Genomic DNA, 14,022 nt, shown 5'->3' on the forward strand with positions numbered 1-14,022 from the left:
GGAAGAAGATGCTATATTATTATAAAACAATCCCCCAACATGATACTTGTGCTACTGCACTAAGGCTCTTGGCACTTAAGACCAGCTCTAGCAGATACTTCTACAAAATATCCTGGACTTAGGGCTTCTTCTCTAAATATGGGATCTATCAGAATAAAGACCTCCTTGCCTAATTTAACTCTTTGTGTATTAAGGCAAGTGGCAAGCAGGTAGAGAAGCCTTTCTGAAAAATAAAGTTTTGAGAAAAATTAAGTTTGATCTACACAGCCAGTAGCATCAATAGCTACAAGCTCTGACAACTGAAATCAGACTCCACAGTACTTCCCAGTGCCAGAGGCTGAGAAGCATCAACGACGAGCAGATAAGTCCTGCAGAGAAGGACATCTTTACTGCGCCCTGGTCCCTGCTCTCGGATGGGGACTCAAGGCTGAGGCTCTGTTAACCTGAGGATCACACCACCGCTGTGCAAGCGTGCAGCAAATAACTCTGCAGCTTCCACATTTCTGTAAGCAATGCCAGATTGTGCATTGATTTCTGCAAGGTTAAACTCAGGAAACTGCGCGTTTCAGGGGCTGTGCTTCGACACCAGCCAGAGGTCAGGCAGGTTCCCCCCCAGGGAAAGGTCTTCTCGCCGTGGAGGCTTCAGAAAGTGAAGTTTTGTAAGAAAAAGGCAGAGTGTTTTCATTCCTCTGGAGCCTCCAGCCTTCCCTTTCTGGTGACACAGGCTCAGAAATTAATTATTTTGTGCCCAGGACAGCTGCCGAGCCCCTGGAGGCTCTGCACGACATACCCGGCTCTGCGCAGAGGTACTCACCTCCGTTGTCGGTCCGTTTCAGGGCTCCATCTTTGTGGGGACACAGTTCACATCTCTTGAAATTAAGCAGAAACAACAAGTTTAATCTAACTCCCAGGGGCGCAGGGCCAGAAAAGAGATGATTCATTTACAACATGGTTATGAAAGATGGGGCTGCTTTCAAAGAGAGGAAGTGGAAGAAGGGCTGAGAGCGGTTTGGGTGCAAAAAGATACTCTGACACAGCTCGATATCATCCTGTTTGATGGGGACGTATTTAAAGCCTCAGCCCAAGAGCCCCAGGGCTACAAGCGAACCTTGACGTCCACGGGGCTTTTTAAAAAAAAATTTTAGTCTTTGCAGTTGGGGAGTAAAACTGAAAACCATGACTCAGAGAGCAGAAGGCAAATAAAAAGAAGCCATTATCTATCTTTGCCTCTTTCCTTCCTTCCTTCTCTCTTTCTCTTGTGGTATTTTTTCCAGTCTCATTAGAGGCGGCTGAGGCTGTCGTGACATTTTTGCTGGCGGGGTGTGGGGGCCATGACGAGCCCAGCCCCAATGGCTGGGACTGGTGGGTGGGCACCCTGCTTCCCCCCAAGTCCGGCTCCGGGGAGGGCTGAGGCGGGATGGGGAGGGCGTGAGGGGAGCATCGGCACCGGAGACTCCTTGCCACCTGCGAGGGTGGAGGAGGCTCCCTCAGCGCTGCCATGCTGGGTGGGAGGCTGCAGGCCCGGCGCCATGACAGGCTGTGAGGGACGGGAGCGACTCTGCGCCCCTCTCCATGACCAGTCACTAATGGCTGCTTTGGGGGAAAACTGTGAGGGGGAGACATGCCATCTCCTGCACCGGGGGCCAGCAGCCACGGGGCAGTTGGAGATGAGCCCCCTCCGCTTGGGAGATGCCCCCTCACGCCAGGCCCCCAGGGCAGGGAGGCCTCCAAGGCCAGCAGCGGCCCCAAACCCACCAAAGGGTCTCCCTCATGGCCAGGGTGGGGACAGGCCTCACGCCCCGGACACGCACGCCCGGTGACGGGATGAGGAGGGTCCAGCCAGGCAGGATAGCGAGAGCCAGGGAAACCCAGCGCCATGGCCCTGGGCGCCATTCCTCACCTCACAGCGGACACCGAGGCCCTGCACTCATTCTTCCTCCCTCACTAGTTTCAGCCCTGCCCGGCTGACATCGGCCTCCACGTCGGCTGATGGCTTCGTGAGGGCTCTCTCCTGGCCATAACGCTCTTTTGAAGCGTTGGTGGGAGGTGGGGCAGTTTCGGGGCGCATTGCCACGCATGGGGGAACACGCTCCCGGCCCTGAGGGCTCCTCCCAGGCTGAGCCGCCCGAAAATGGTCACTGCCTTCTCAGGGCATCAGTCAGGGAAAATTTTTATGTGCTTTTTGTTTTGTTTGACTTAAAAAAAGGCCTGAAAACTTGCAAGGTGCAACCCTTTTCCTTCCCTAGTGGAAACGTCTAACTTGTTAAAAAAAACAAAACAAAACAAAAAACAAAAAAAAACCCCTGTTTTTCTGTGAAAAAATGTGCTTCATCAGAAAGTTTTGAAATGAGGAGCCTGGTGTCAAAGCGAGACGGCAGGCTGTGCCGCTATGAGTGTGTGGGACCTGGCACTCTCGCCTGCCTGGGCTTCGCTGTGATCGCTCGGCTCTGGCGAGCACAACGGGGCAGGTTCAACGCCCCGAAAAACACCAAGGTACCGAGCAATAACTGGCCGCGAGCAAAAGCCTCTGCCACCGAGTAGTCCCCGAGGACATTCCACAAAGGTGGTTTTCCTCAAGCAAGCTCAAGATTTCCTCTGCTGAAGTTTCACCTCCTGGACAGATGGGCACAATAAATAGGATTGCAATGCTGTGGGCAGCAGGGAGGCTCAGCCCGACCCGCCAACGCTTTTGTGGGAGTCAAGCGTGTGGGGCTGTCAAACAGGCACCTTTGGCAAACACGAAATCCCTGTGATAACGTATGAGTAAGAGACGAGGGGACAAAGACCAGCGGTGTCGTCGGCCGCCCGTCTTGCTTTCCCTGCAACTTAGTTTGCAATACGGATGGATGACCGCAGGAGCTGTTTCTCACTGCTCCTGGTTAGGTCCGGGCTGCCAGAGGGCTGGAGAGCTGCTCTCACAATTACTATGGAAAGCCCGGCAAAGCCAAGACAGAAAAAGAACTGGGTTAACTGAGACACTGTAATAAGAAATTTGCACTTGAAAAGGCCCCTCCGCTCTTCCCTCCACCCCTCAGATCAAAGCGGCTCTCCCACCATGCGATTAGCAAAGCTCTGATTGTAACAAGAGGGGTTAACAGCTCCATCGGCCCCACACAAGACTTTTAATAGCCCTGCCTCGAAATGACAGCTAAAGCCTTCACATGATCCCTCACATGAGTGCCCTCTGGCCATTGCAGCTCACCGGGCTTCCCAGACAATTTGATTACAAAGTGGATGGGCTTTCAGTTGCTTACTGTAAGCACAATAGCATCCACAGCATCCTTTAGGGACCTGAGCATCTGAGGAGGGGTTATGAGCAGGGATTAGCGGTACCTCTTCCTTTTATTCAACCTGCATAGGCCAAGGCAGTCTCCGGAGTTTTTATTTCAACTCTGGGAAAAGAGCAGAGCTTGGTTGATTTAAACCAGGTTGTGATGGGTAAGGTTAGAGCTCCTGACCCCCTGGGGCTTCTAACTCCGGGATCTACCACCAAGCAGAAGTTAGGGCTCCCGAGCTCTCTTTCCAAAGCTGAAGAGGGGATGGAGTCCATCTCTGCAAAGGAGCGACACAGAAATCAGGAGACTTACGTTTCAAAAAACTCACTAAGGAGTGCAATATTCTCCGTGCTTCTGTATCTCATTTTCAAAGCAGAAGTATTAATATTTAGCTAATAAATACGCTTGTTAGGGACAAAGCTTGTAAACTGCTTTAAGATTCTTCTGTGGAGGCAGATGTGGGAAGAAAAGCATTGTTGTTTTTCAAAGGAGTTTGCTGCCACACAGTCATTATGAAAGACACACAAATATCAATTCACCCTGCTGCTGCTGTCAGTGCATTTTAGCGCTCACACAGCAGCATCTCTCGTTCAAGACGCTCCAGGCGGTGTCTGCGGGCTGGCAATGCCCCTTCTGCAGCTGGAGAAAGCCAGGCACAGAGGGGTGCAGTGAAACCCAAGGGCAGCGGAAGAGCCACACCCTCCAGCCTCGCTGGACCACGCAGCACAAATTCAAAGTGTTTTAGTACGAGAGCCATGCACAGATCTCATAAGACCTGACTCATTTCCCTTACTCTGATCATGCTGTTCTCTACATCAAAGAACTAGATTCTTTTAAAGTATTTACCCATCTGCGTGTCTGTTGCTATGACTGCTGGTGTTTAACTGAAAAGGTGAGGGATTTAGATAGGAAATCATCCCCTGCTCTGCTTCGGAAGGAAGATTATCACTGTTCAGTTATTATAGTAGCAGGCCTGAATGCCACAGGACTGAATGGCATGACTGAAGCCCACCACGCATTGTCTAACAGATTTCACCGAGGATGAGTTAAATAAGGAGCCACCTGCGGGGGTATTGTTTTCTTGATACCTCGGAGGCAGTTTGAAGTGTATAATGTGCGAGTGAAAAGTTACAGTCCTTGCAATGGGCACAGGTGAGGAGGACTTGTGTGTACATGTATGACTACAGCCATTAGGACAGCTTACACCGAATTGTAGCTAACGCTGAAGAGCTCCTCTCTGCCTACGCGGTTGGGAGAGCGGGGGGAAGGAGGGCCATGAAATCCAAATTCCTTTCTTTGCTATGAAACTATCCGCAGGATGTAAAACCATTCAGAGACACATTTGATCTTCTTTACTGCAGTGCACATAAAAGCAGCATCCTACAATGGGAAAAGAGCTCAGGTCTGAAAGTCTGGTCTTGTTTACACTCCCACTTCCAATGAGGAATGAGTTAATGCAATGTAGAAAGCATGGTACAGATACCTAATTCCCCCATTCACTCATCTTTGCCAAGTTCTTTGCCCATCTGTGAAACAGATTAAACTTTTGTACTGTGGCAAGCAGAGAGCCCAGCTGAGCTGGAGCACGCTGTTTGCTCAGGCCAGCACAGATCCGCACATTCAGAGGTCACCTACATCAGCTGCGCTAGGTGTGTACTTTAGACAAGATTTAGCTAAACCAGTTCAGAAGGCAGTGCAGGCATTAATAAACGTTGTTTGTGCTGACTAAGGCCTTCTGTATTTAAGGAAAGCCAAAGCTGAACGTAAATCCATCTTTAAGGAAGCGAAGGAGGGAAGCTATCTTGGATTTACTGTATGGCAAAAGCAGCATCCATGGCATAACTAACACGTTAAAGATCTACACCCCGGCGCCTCAGCAGCTGGTTGGTGCAGCCGTATCTGATAAGGGCTCACATGGGAAGTTATAGCTGGTGTGCTATAAACTCACAGCCTAGTTTACTGCACAAATAACTTCGCCACATAGACGGACCTAAGAGGCAGTCCTGACCTGATTGTTTCCACTTTCCTGGCTCACCGGGAAATGCCAGAATTAATTAAGAACATTTGTAAAGTGTTCTGTACTGCTAAATTGCTGCTTAGACAGAAACTAAACCCTGATCCAGCTTCCTGTCATTTTCTCTGCTGTTTTACAAACTCAGAAGACTTTCTGCAGGAGACTGTTGCTGCGAGATATGAATGCCAATCCGTCCTGTCAGTCAGTACGATAACTCTGACAGTACAGCAGCATCTCAGGTGATGCCAACTTCCTCCACTCCAAAACTTCCTGAGGAGTTGAATCGAAAAAGCAGCAGGGAAACCACCTTTTAGAAGAATGCCATTATTTTTTAGAAGATTGAGGTCTCTAGACTCAAAAATTTCATCATTGATAACTTGCTTAAAAGCACCTCTGGCAGCATTTTCATCACAATGGCATTGTATAAAATTGTTTGATACAATTATCCCTATTGTATAAGCAAGCTATAGCAGGTTACAGGCGGAGCTGGGATTACAATCGCAGTAGTGCTGAAATGCCAGGCTCCATCCCTTCTGCCGGTGGACCACGCTGCTTCCAGCAGAGACACGAAGGGCATCGAACGAACATTTAGTTTAAGTACAAGCGTGCTTTGTACTCACCACCCTGGCGGCTCTCTCTTGAGATTCACATTTCCGACAGAACCAGGGTCCGGTAGGAACCTGGACAATTCCATAGCAAGCTGGAAGAAAAGCGAAGAGAGTTCATGAGACGAGCTTTAAATCGACTGTTTCGGTTCTCAGCTGTATATAAAAGTTTGCCAGAGCTGTTATCAGTCAGAGATGGGTGACAAACCAAAAATTACATCTACGCAGCATTTTATTCCCCTTTCTAGTTTCCACAGCCAGCAACAGCAGACAGCCTTTTGCAAGAGGTCCGGTGTTATACATTTATTCAAGTTTTCAAATAAGCTCATGCCCAGTATGAAAAATTCCTGTGAAAATCTGGACTAAGTGGGAATGGAGTGCTTCATAAACTGTGTCTAATTCCGGTCTAGCAAACACAAATGGAGCAATTTCTTACCCCTTAACTTTTCAACTGTCACTAATGATCTAAATATAAAATTATGAAATGGATACCTATGAAGCACCTTAACCATAATTAGGACCAAGATAACATCTCAGCATCATGAAGGAAATCATCTCAGTGAGAATTCAGACAGACACCAGGCAGAACTCCCATTTATCCTGCACGCCCTCAAGTCTGTAAGTCACATCCAGCGGCAGCCTTTCGCAGCATGCTTCCGAGATCACTGAATCCAGGCTTTTTAGGACTACTCCTGAGAACAGGTTCTGCGTTAATACAAGCCTCCAGCTGATAACGCAACAAAATTGGTGTTCTTATCTAGCTATACCATGCGTCCCTCTTGCTTTCTACATCACTACTGATGTTCTCAGGGTCTCCCTCTGCAAGCCACAGCTCCCACTTCTTTAAAATTAGCTCCCTTCTCTGATGGGGCAATGTTGCCTGAAGACTGTTCACCTTCTTCAGTGACCTCCTCCCTCTAACCGTCCACGGATGGTCTTTGTGAGTCCCGAAGGAAGCATTTCTGGCCCTGAAAGGGCTCTTAGCCACCCAGGTGGGTTAGCCACGCAGGTGGGTTAAAAGCAACAGAGGCTGGTAAAGATAGCGATAAGAAGTAAGGCTATGCATCTCAGACGAGGGCATAGGAGTCTCCTAGGAAAGAACAAATTATATCTTCCTTATTCCAACTTCAAATGCGAGCTGGCGGTTGGAATGGAATCCCAGTCACTTGAGACATTTGAAACTAGGTTGGACAAAGCATCTGAAAATATCCTGCTGGAAGCAATCCTGTGATGTTCCCTGGGGGATGGACCAGACACGACCCGCAATAGGTTCTCTCCATCTCTCTAATGGTTATTATTCCACATCAGCCAGGAAAACGAACGCAATTGTAGAGTTAAACCGAAAGAGCTGACTGCAAGATGAGCCAAGGCATACACATAAGAAAATAGAAACTACATGAAAGCAATGACAGAGGAGCCTGCCTTGGGTCCATCTTTAGCAGTGGGCTTAGGGCCAAAAGCAAGCACTCAGCTGGAGCCAGTGCGAGCTTCTGTGCCCGCTGCTTCAAAAAGGAAGAAAACAAGGAAGAAAACAAGGAACAATGCAGAACGCAAGTAAGGCAGAGTCGAAAATATGATTTGCAAATGATTTGTAAATGCCAATCAGATGTTTTTGTTAACATTTTTAATTTTTTACTGGAAAGATAAGGCTTCTAACCATTGTCACAGAAATGGTACTGATATTTTTAAGAATCAGCCCTAATGTGTAGCTACAATATAAGTTTAAAAAAAAATTCAGGGTTCTTTATTTAAATGTACAATCATTTCAAAAGGTAACTTTGGTTTTGCGGATATTCAAGCAGTACAAAGAGATACCAAACCCAGGGTGTGATTGCACGGAATGAGACTAGATGACCCAGATGATCCCTTACAGCGGTTTGTTTCTATTTAAGAAATAAAAGCCTACCAAAACACCACACTACTGCTAGGTTTATGAGCAGGCTTTAAAAAGAGGGTTGAAGAACATCCACTACGCACTGCTACACTCCTTATGAATTATTATATCCTGAAGGACTCTTACAAGACCTAAAAAGACAGTTGTTTTCCAAACGCACAAGCGGTGCCCTCTCTGAGACTTTTTGAACATGGTCCAACTCTACCAAAACAACGCTACGCGCCCGCTTCCCCGCCGCTACAGCAAACAGCAAACACGGCCAGTCTCCGTACCTGTGCGGGCCTCGAAACAAGACACCCTAAAAGAATAAAAGCATTGCACGTTGGAAACCGTTCTTGCACATTTGAAACTGTTCTGCCACATTTGAAATTGTTCTTGCCAGCAAACAAAAGCGTTTATATTAATCTTGGGAGTGGGCATAAGGATGCCAATGCCCTTCATCTCCCTCCAAAACAGAGAGAGCGATGAAGAAACCCATTCTCTAGCATGTGGTTTGATAAATAACGGGAAGAATAGAAGACTTACACCAGCAAAATTAAAACAGAAAGAAGCATCCTTCCGGAGAGGCCCTCATCCTGCCGGGTCACTCAGAGGCACCCTGGAGAGGCTGCCCGATGACAGGAGACACCCAAGCATCGCCCCCGAACGAAGAGAAATCCCCTGCGAGCTTCACTTCCTCCTTTTAACTCCCCTTCAGTCACCTAGGTTGTAAGCCACTTCTTACTCAAGCCGTGAGCACGGATACACCAAACGTACGAAAAGCAAAAGCAAGCCCAACCTACAGACCCAGAGACCTGCGCCTGACAGGCGGGCAGAGGCAGAGCAGGACACATTCCCAGCTGGAGACAGGAGCGTGCATCAAAGACACCGAGGGAGAGATTATACAGGAAGAGGCTGGAGATGTGCTGGTAGATGGATAGGATAATAATAGATGGAAAAACAGACATGCCAGATGAGACCAGAAACCTCCGTGTTATTCAAAACAAGCCAACCAGGATAATCACCATGCCTTTCTGCTGGATTGGAACGAAAGCAAATACATTTTTTTTTTTTTTTAATTTTTTTTTTGTTCGCAGACCTGAGGACAAACTTTCCAGTCCGATACCGTGTGTCAGGGGCGTGCTCCAAGTCATTTAAAATGCAAATAGCCCGTATCTCTGGGAGGAGAAGGGCTGCCTTCCTCCCTGCCCTTGGAGGAGGCAGCTCCGGGCCCCGCGGCCGCCCCCGGGGGGTTACCCGGGGCCATGTGCGGCAGCGGGCCGAGACCAGGGCACCGGACCCCCGGGGCGGCCGCGGCTCTTCCCAGCCCGGCGCTGCCCTCCTCCCGGCCCGGGGCTCGGCAGCCCGCCCTTCCCGGGGCACCGGGGGGGGACACACACACACACGGGGACCCAGCTCCGCCGCCCCGGGCGATCCCCCCCCCCCCCCCCTCCCCGCGGAAGGAAGCGGCCGTCGGTCCCTGCCGGCTCCCGGTAACGAGCACCCCCGAGCCCCAGGAGGTGCGTGCCCCCCCTCCCGCGGGGACGCAGCTGATGGCCAACTCCGCTCCCCCTCGCCCCCGGCACACCGCGCTCCCCCGCGCTCCTCCGCCGAGCCAGGCCAGCGGCGACACCGTTATTTTGAACAATAGGGATAAAACAAAGCCCCCCCCCGGCGCCCCCGCACACCCCCCCCCGGCCTCCCCGGGGCGCCCGGCCGGGGAGGCGGGGGCGGCGGCGCCCCGGCCCCGCGCTGCCCCGGTGCTGGCGGCGGGGCCGGGCCGGGGGCTTACCTTGGTGCACCGCCACATTGCAGCCGTGCCCGTCGCAGTACACCAGCGGGTTCTCCGCCCAGCCCCGCTCATCAGAACAGACACAGCAGCCTCCCACCATCTCCTTCATACTTCCATGAGGGTTTCCTTCCCCCCCCCCGCCTCCCTCTACGCACACACTCCTCCCTCCCTCCTCCTCCTCCTCCTCCTCCTCCTTCTCCTCTCCTCCTCCTCCTCCTCCTCCGCGCTCCCCCCTCCCCGCTCGCAGCCTGCCTTTCACACGGCCGCCCCGCGAGGGGCGCGGGGTGCCCGACCCCCCGTGACGGCGGCGCGGAGCCGGGCGGTGCCCGGGGGGGGGGGACCCGGGGGCGGCGCGCCCCCGCCCCGCGCCCGCCCGCGCCCCGCACGCTCGCCCCGCGCCCATGCACACGCACGGACACACAGACACACGCACACACAGACACACACACACAGACACACGCACGACCCCCCCCTCGCCTATACAATCATGGCTGCGCCGCCCGCATGCTCCTGTAAAATTTGAGGTTCAGGGATTGCAGGCTGGCTGGGTCGGGTGCATTTCTCCGCGTGCCTCTGTGCGTGTGAGATTAATTGGGGTTTTTTTTACCACACACCCCCCCCCCCCAGCCGCTTTATGTCTCTTCTTTCTTTATGTTTTTGTTCCATCCTCTTCCTCCCCCCCCCCCCCCGCCTCCCCTCTCCCAAGCAAACCAAGCAGGAATCCGAGTGTGCACCCGTGTGTGCAAACCGCTGGATGCGTGCCCGAGCCAGTCAACATGGATCGCTCCGGAGTGATGAGTTGGGACCGTTCCGCAAATCCTATTATCTCTGCAATTCCTCTCTGACAGATCGGGGCTCCGCGAGCGCCACCGCCTGTCCTGCTCTCGGAGGCTCCTTCTGGAGGAGTTTTTAACCCGTTGGCACCTGTTTTGTTATCTTTGCATGGAGGGAGAAAAATGCCCCCCTTGGAGGTTTATGCCCGGCAGGACAAGCGTCAGAAATCAGCTGGAAGCCAGTAAAAAGAAATAATCCTAAAGTATAGTGAGTAATCCTGTATGGCATTGGACCTGCAGGTCCCATCAATCCACACAGTACCATAAGACTCCTGGTATATCATGAGAAACAGCCCTTGCCTTGGACGTGTCATCCAGAACAGCCAAGGAGAAATGAGGAAAACCCCAAGCACGGAGCACGAGAATAATTAAATCTTAGAAAAGAGGCCTAGGAGGAACCCAAGGAATTCATGTAACGTGTTCCTACGGCTCCAGCTCTACCTGAAATCATCTGCCTGAGGACACAGCGCAGCTCCAAGGGAAGAGAGCCCAGGTCTCATGATCTCCAGTATAGGTCCCTACCCAGGGACCACGCTGTCCTCATGAAAAAAAGGAAGAGCCTGATGCCAGACCGGGCAAAGCAAGTAGAAAACGTAACAGTGAACCATTTTTTGCCTGCATTGATAAAGAAAAATACATCCTCTCAAGCTGCTGTACAGTTCTGTTATAGTAGGGCTTTTTGTAGGGCTGATGGAGGAACGCTATACAGGAACTTCAATAAAAAGGTGCATCTAAAGGTGTCTGCTTTGCGTTACTACTTTTCAATTCTGTTCCTGTACATCCTTGGCGTTTTAAAAAACAAGTGTTGTAAATTAGATCAAAAGGAGAGTGTTGTATCTTGCTTGGGAAATGTATGGCGTTCATGGGATCACTGAGCTCCCTGCAATCTTTTTTCCCTATTGTTTGTGGGTTGTGAGCGCTGAAGAGAGAGGGTCGTGGTAGTGAAGGAAACATCAAGAAAAAAAAATATCAAAAGCTGTTCTCTCTGCTTCCCGGAGTAGGCACTTAAAATTGTTTTCAGATGCCGGCGTGTACATGAGTAGCCAGGAGGTCGTATCTTTACTCGAAAGCCAGTCTTCAAAGCTGTCAATGTTTCCGCAGAGAGATGCCCTCCCTGGAACACAACCTCCGCAGTTCTGCTCTCCTGCCTGCAAGCGCATCGCTGCAGTGACTCCACGGGAACTATTCCTGATTTACAGCACCTTAAATAAAACCAGAAACAGCATCAATGTCTCTTAGACTGGCCACCCTCTTCTTGCTCAAAGCGTTTCCCTTGCCACAGGTAGTCTTTGAAAGGTTGGCATATCCCATCATATAGTTTCTTTACAAAAAAACCCCCTTCTCATCAGAGAGCAGAGAGGAAAGCCATTCCAACAGCCCTCATAATCACCGGTTTCGCATCCTTTCTGTTGCACCTGTTCAAGCGTTACATCAAGGGGCTGGAAGGCAGACGGCTCCCTGAGAAGCTGCCTGCTGGGTTGCTGTCTTCCTTTTATTACATTCCTTTGAGAGTCACAGGGGCAGACAATCCGTTCACCACATTGCTGGAAATTCACTCAGCCTTAGCTCACTTTTCTGGGAGGGTTTCCCCTCCTCTCCCCCTCTTTTTTTTTTTTCTTTTTTCTTTTATCTATTGTGTTATGAACTTGTTTAAAAGAAAAGGGGGAAAAAATCTGGCTGGTTGCCTTTGTAACCTGAAGGAGATCCTTGCAGTTTAAGATTGTCTTAGACTACAGGACAAAATGCTAAACATCCGCCATCCCCTGACGGTCTTGGTTCCAGTTGGCCATGCTAGCAGACACTTGGACTTGAACTGCAAATTTGCCTTTAGGGGATTAAGTTCCAATTTACATAACTAATCCCTGTGGTGAGGAAAGGCTGGGCCGGAGAGGAAAGGGCACGACGGTTTCTTGAGAAAAATTTGGGGGAAAGTTACAACTGGGAAAACTGAGACATGGAGATATTTAATGTATATTGTTAATTTGCTATTTTATCAGTCGATGTTTTTAAAATGTGGCCATATGTAGGAAGCAGGCAAAATTAAAGTGATCTGTACTGACTCATGGGAACCACTGTCCTTGTGTATCTCAGTCATAACTGCAGACCTCAGTCACAGAAGTTGTTACTAAACTTAGTCATTTACTACTATATCTAGACAACTGTGGATAAAGGCACTGGCTTCTCCACAGGCTCATACATCATGAACAGAGCTGTTAGCCTTGTCTCTGTCTGCAGAGTCTTTGTTACAGATGATCTTTCATTTTCAGGGGGATCCTTTGCATTTACTTGATCAGTATTTAAAAATAACGTAAACTTAGTTATCACCTCAGTGCCTGACATGGAAATTCTTGAGGTATAATAAATAAAATACTCTTACTAGCGTGTAAGGCCATATCATTGCATTTTCCAGATTATTCATACTTCAGCTATTTTATCTATAAAATACATACATCCTATGTTAAAGAAAAGAAAAAAAAAAAGGCAAGAAAATTTATCTTTCTTATGATAACTCCACCTGGAAATTTAAAGACTGATCTATACTAGAGAAGCGCTTATGGCCTAGCTTACACAAAGGGTCGATGCAAGGAAACACCAGGATGTACATACTTAATGGCTTGCAGTGATAGATTGCCCCTCTGCGCAGTATCGCAGCCTTTTCCAACAGCTTCTCCTGGGAATGAAGACTCTTCCTTCCTTCATTTATGGGGAAATTGTCACTTGAGATTATCGTGAGTAAGGACAGTAATTGATCTGGGTCCAAGGAGGGCTAGAACCTGCCTATTTGTGGACAGGCAAATCTGTGCCCCTGCTTAACGAACCTGTTTGCTCTATCAGATTTTATCTTATTCCTCTTGGGCAGGATGGAGGAAGAGGGAATTGTGCAGATAAGAGTAGTAATCCTCGCTAGGCAGCCAAATTCCTTCGAGTCACTAGCAAGAACCGCTACTTTAAAATATAAATCTCTCAGTTGGAACTGTGGGATCAGTTCTACAGATAGCAGCAGCGAAGCCTTACCCTCTGTTAGCAGCAGCCACCAGGGAGAACATGACATGATCAGAGAACTCTCCAAACCATATCTCTTTTAAAAAGTTTTCTTGGTTTAGACCAAACTTTTAATCCTTCTCACCCATGCATATAGGTTTAGCTCCTCCATCTCTCTGTAAACGCTTACTAGCACGGCAAGAAGACTACACACATTATTTATACACATTATTTAAACAAAATAATTTAGTTTGGCTTTCTTTAAAGCTTCACGTGGGATGTTTTTCTCTGTATCCTTTGTTTTAGATACCACAGCATCTCAAAACATCGGGAAAGGTTATGCTAGTTGTCAAATTTCAAGGCCGACAAGTGTCCTTCCTTGGAGAGGTAAATAATCTATGGCAGTAAATAAGGTAAATAAATCTGGAAAGATGGGCTCCAGCTCTGCCTCTGACCTCTTGCAAGACTTTAGGTAAATTATTTTGCTTTTCCCTTCTTCTCTGTTTGGATTATTAGACCTTCGAGGAGGGAATGCCGTCTGATCACACCTTCTGCACTACTGCAGGATCTGGAGGGTCTTGATGGTACTCAGAGTCTCTGCGAGTTCCACCATCATAATTAATAGTAATTGTCATAGGAACAAAGATG

At 49.2% G+C, this 14,022-nt stretch overlaps 1 protein-coding gene across 5 annotated transcripts in view; it reads right to left on the bottom strand.

The window, feature by feature from the left end:
• Window positions 1-9,680, bottom strand: part of MLLT6 (MLLT6, PHD finger containing) — a 45,120-nt gene extending 35,440 nt beyond the window's left edge. For all 5 annotated transcript variants that reach the window (XR_012046062.1, XM_072885739.1, XM_072885740.1 and 2 more), the window contains exons 1-3: window positions 9,560-9,680; window positions 5,910-5,989; window positions 815-869 (exon numbers count right to left, since the gene is read on the bottom strand). Coding sequence is in view for 4 of the 5 variants with exons in the window: in XM_072885739.1 (XP_072741840.1) it covers window positions 815-869; window positions 5,910-5,989; window positions 9,560-9,668 (244 nt within the window). In the remaining variant the exon portion in view is untranslated. The remainder of the gene's footprint in view (window positions 1-814; window positions 870-5,909; window positions 5,990-9,559) is intronic.
• Between the last annotated feature and the right edge of the window lie 4,342 nt (window positions 9,681-14,022).

Source organism: Ciconia boyciana, chromosome 22 (genome assembly GCF_034638445.1).
Source record: "Ciconia boyciana chromosome 22, ASM3463844v1, whole genome shotgun sequence".
NCBI classification, from domain to species: Eukaryota; Metazoa; Chordata; class Aves; order Ciconiiformes; family Ciconiidae; genus Ciconia; species Ciconia boyciana.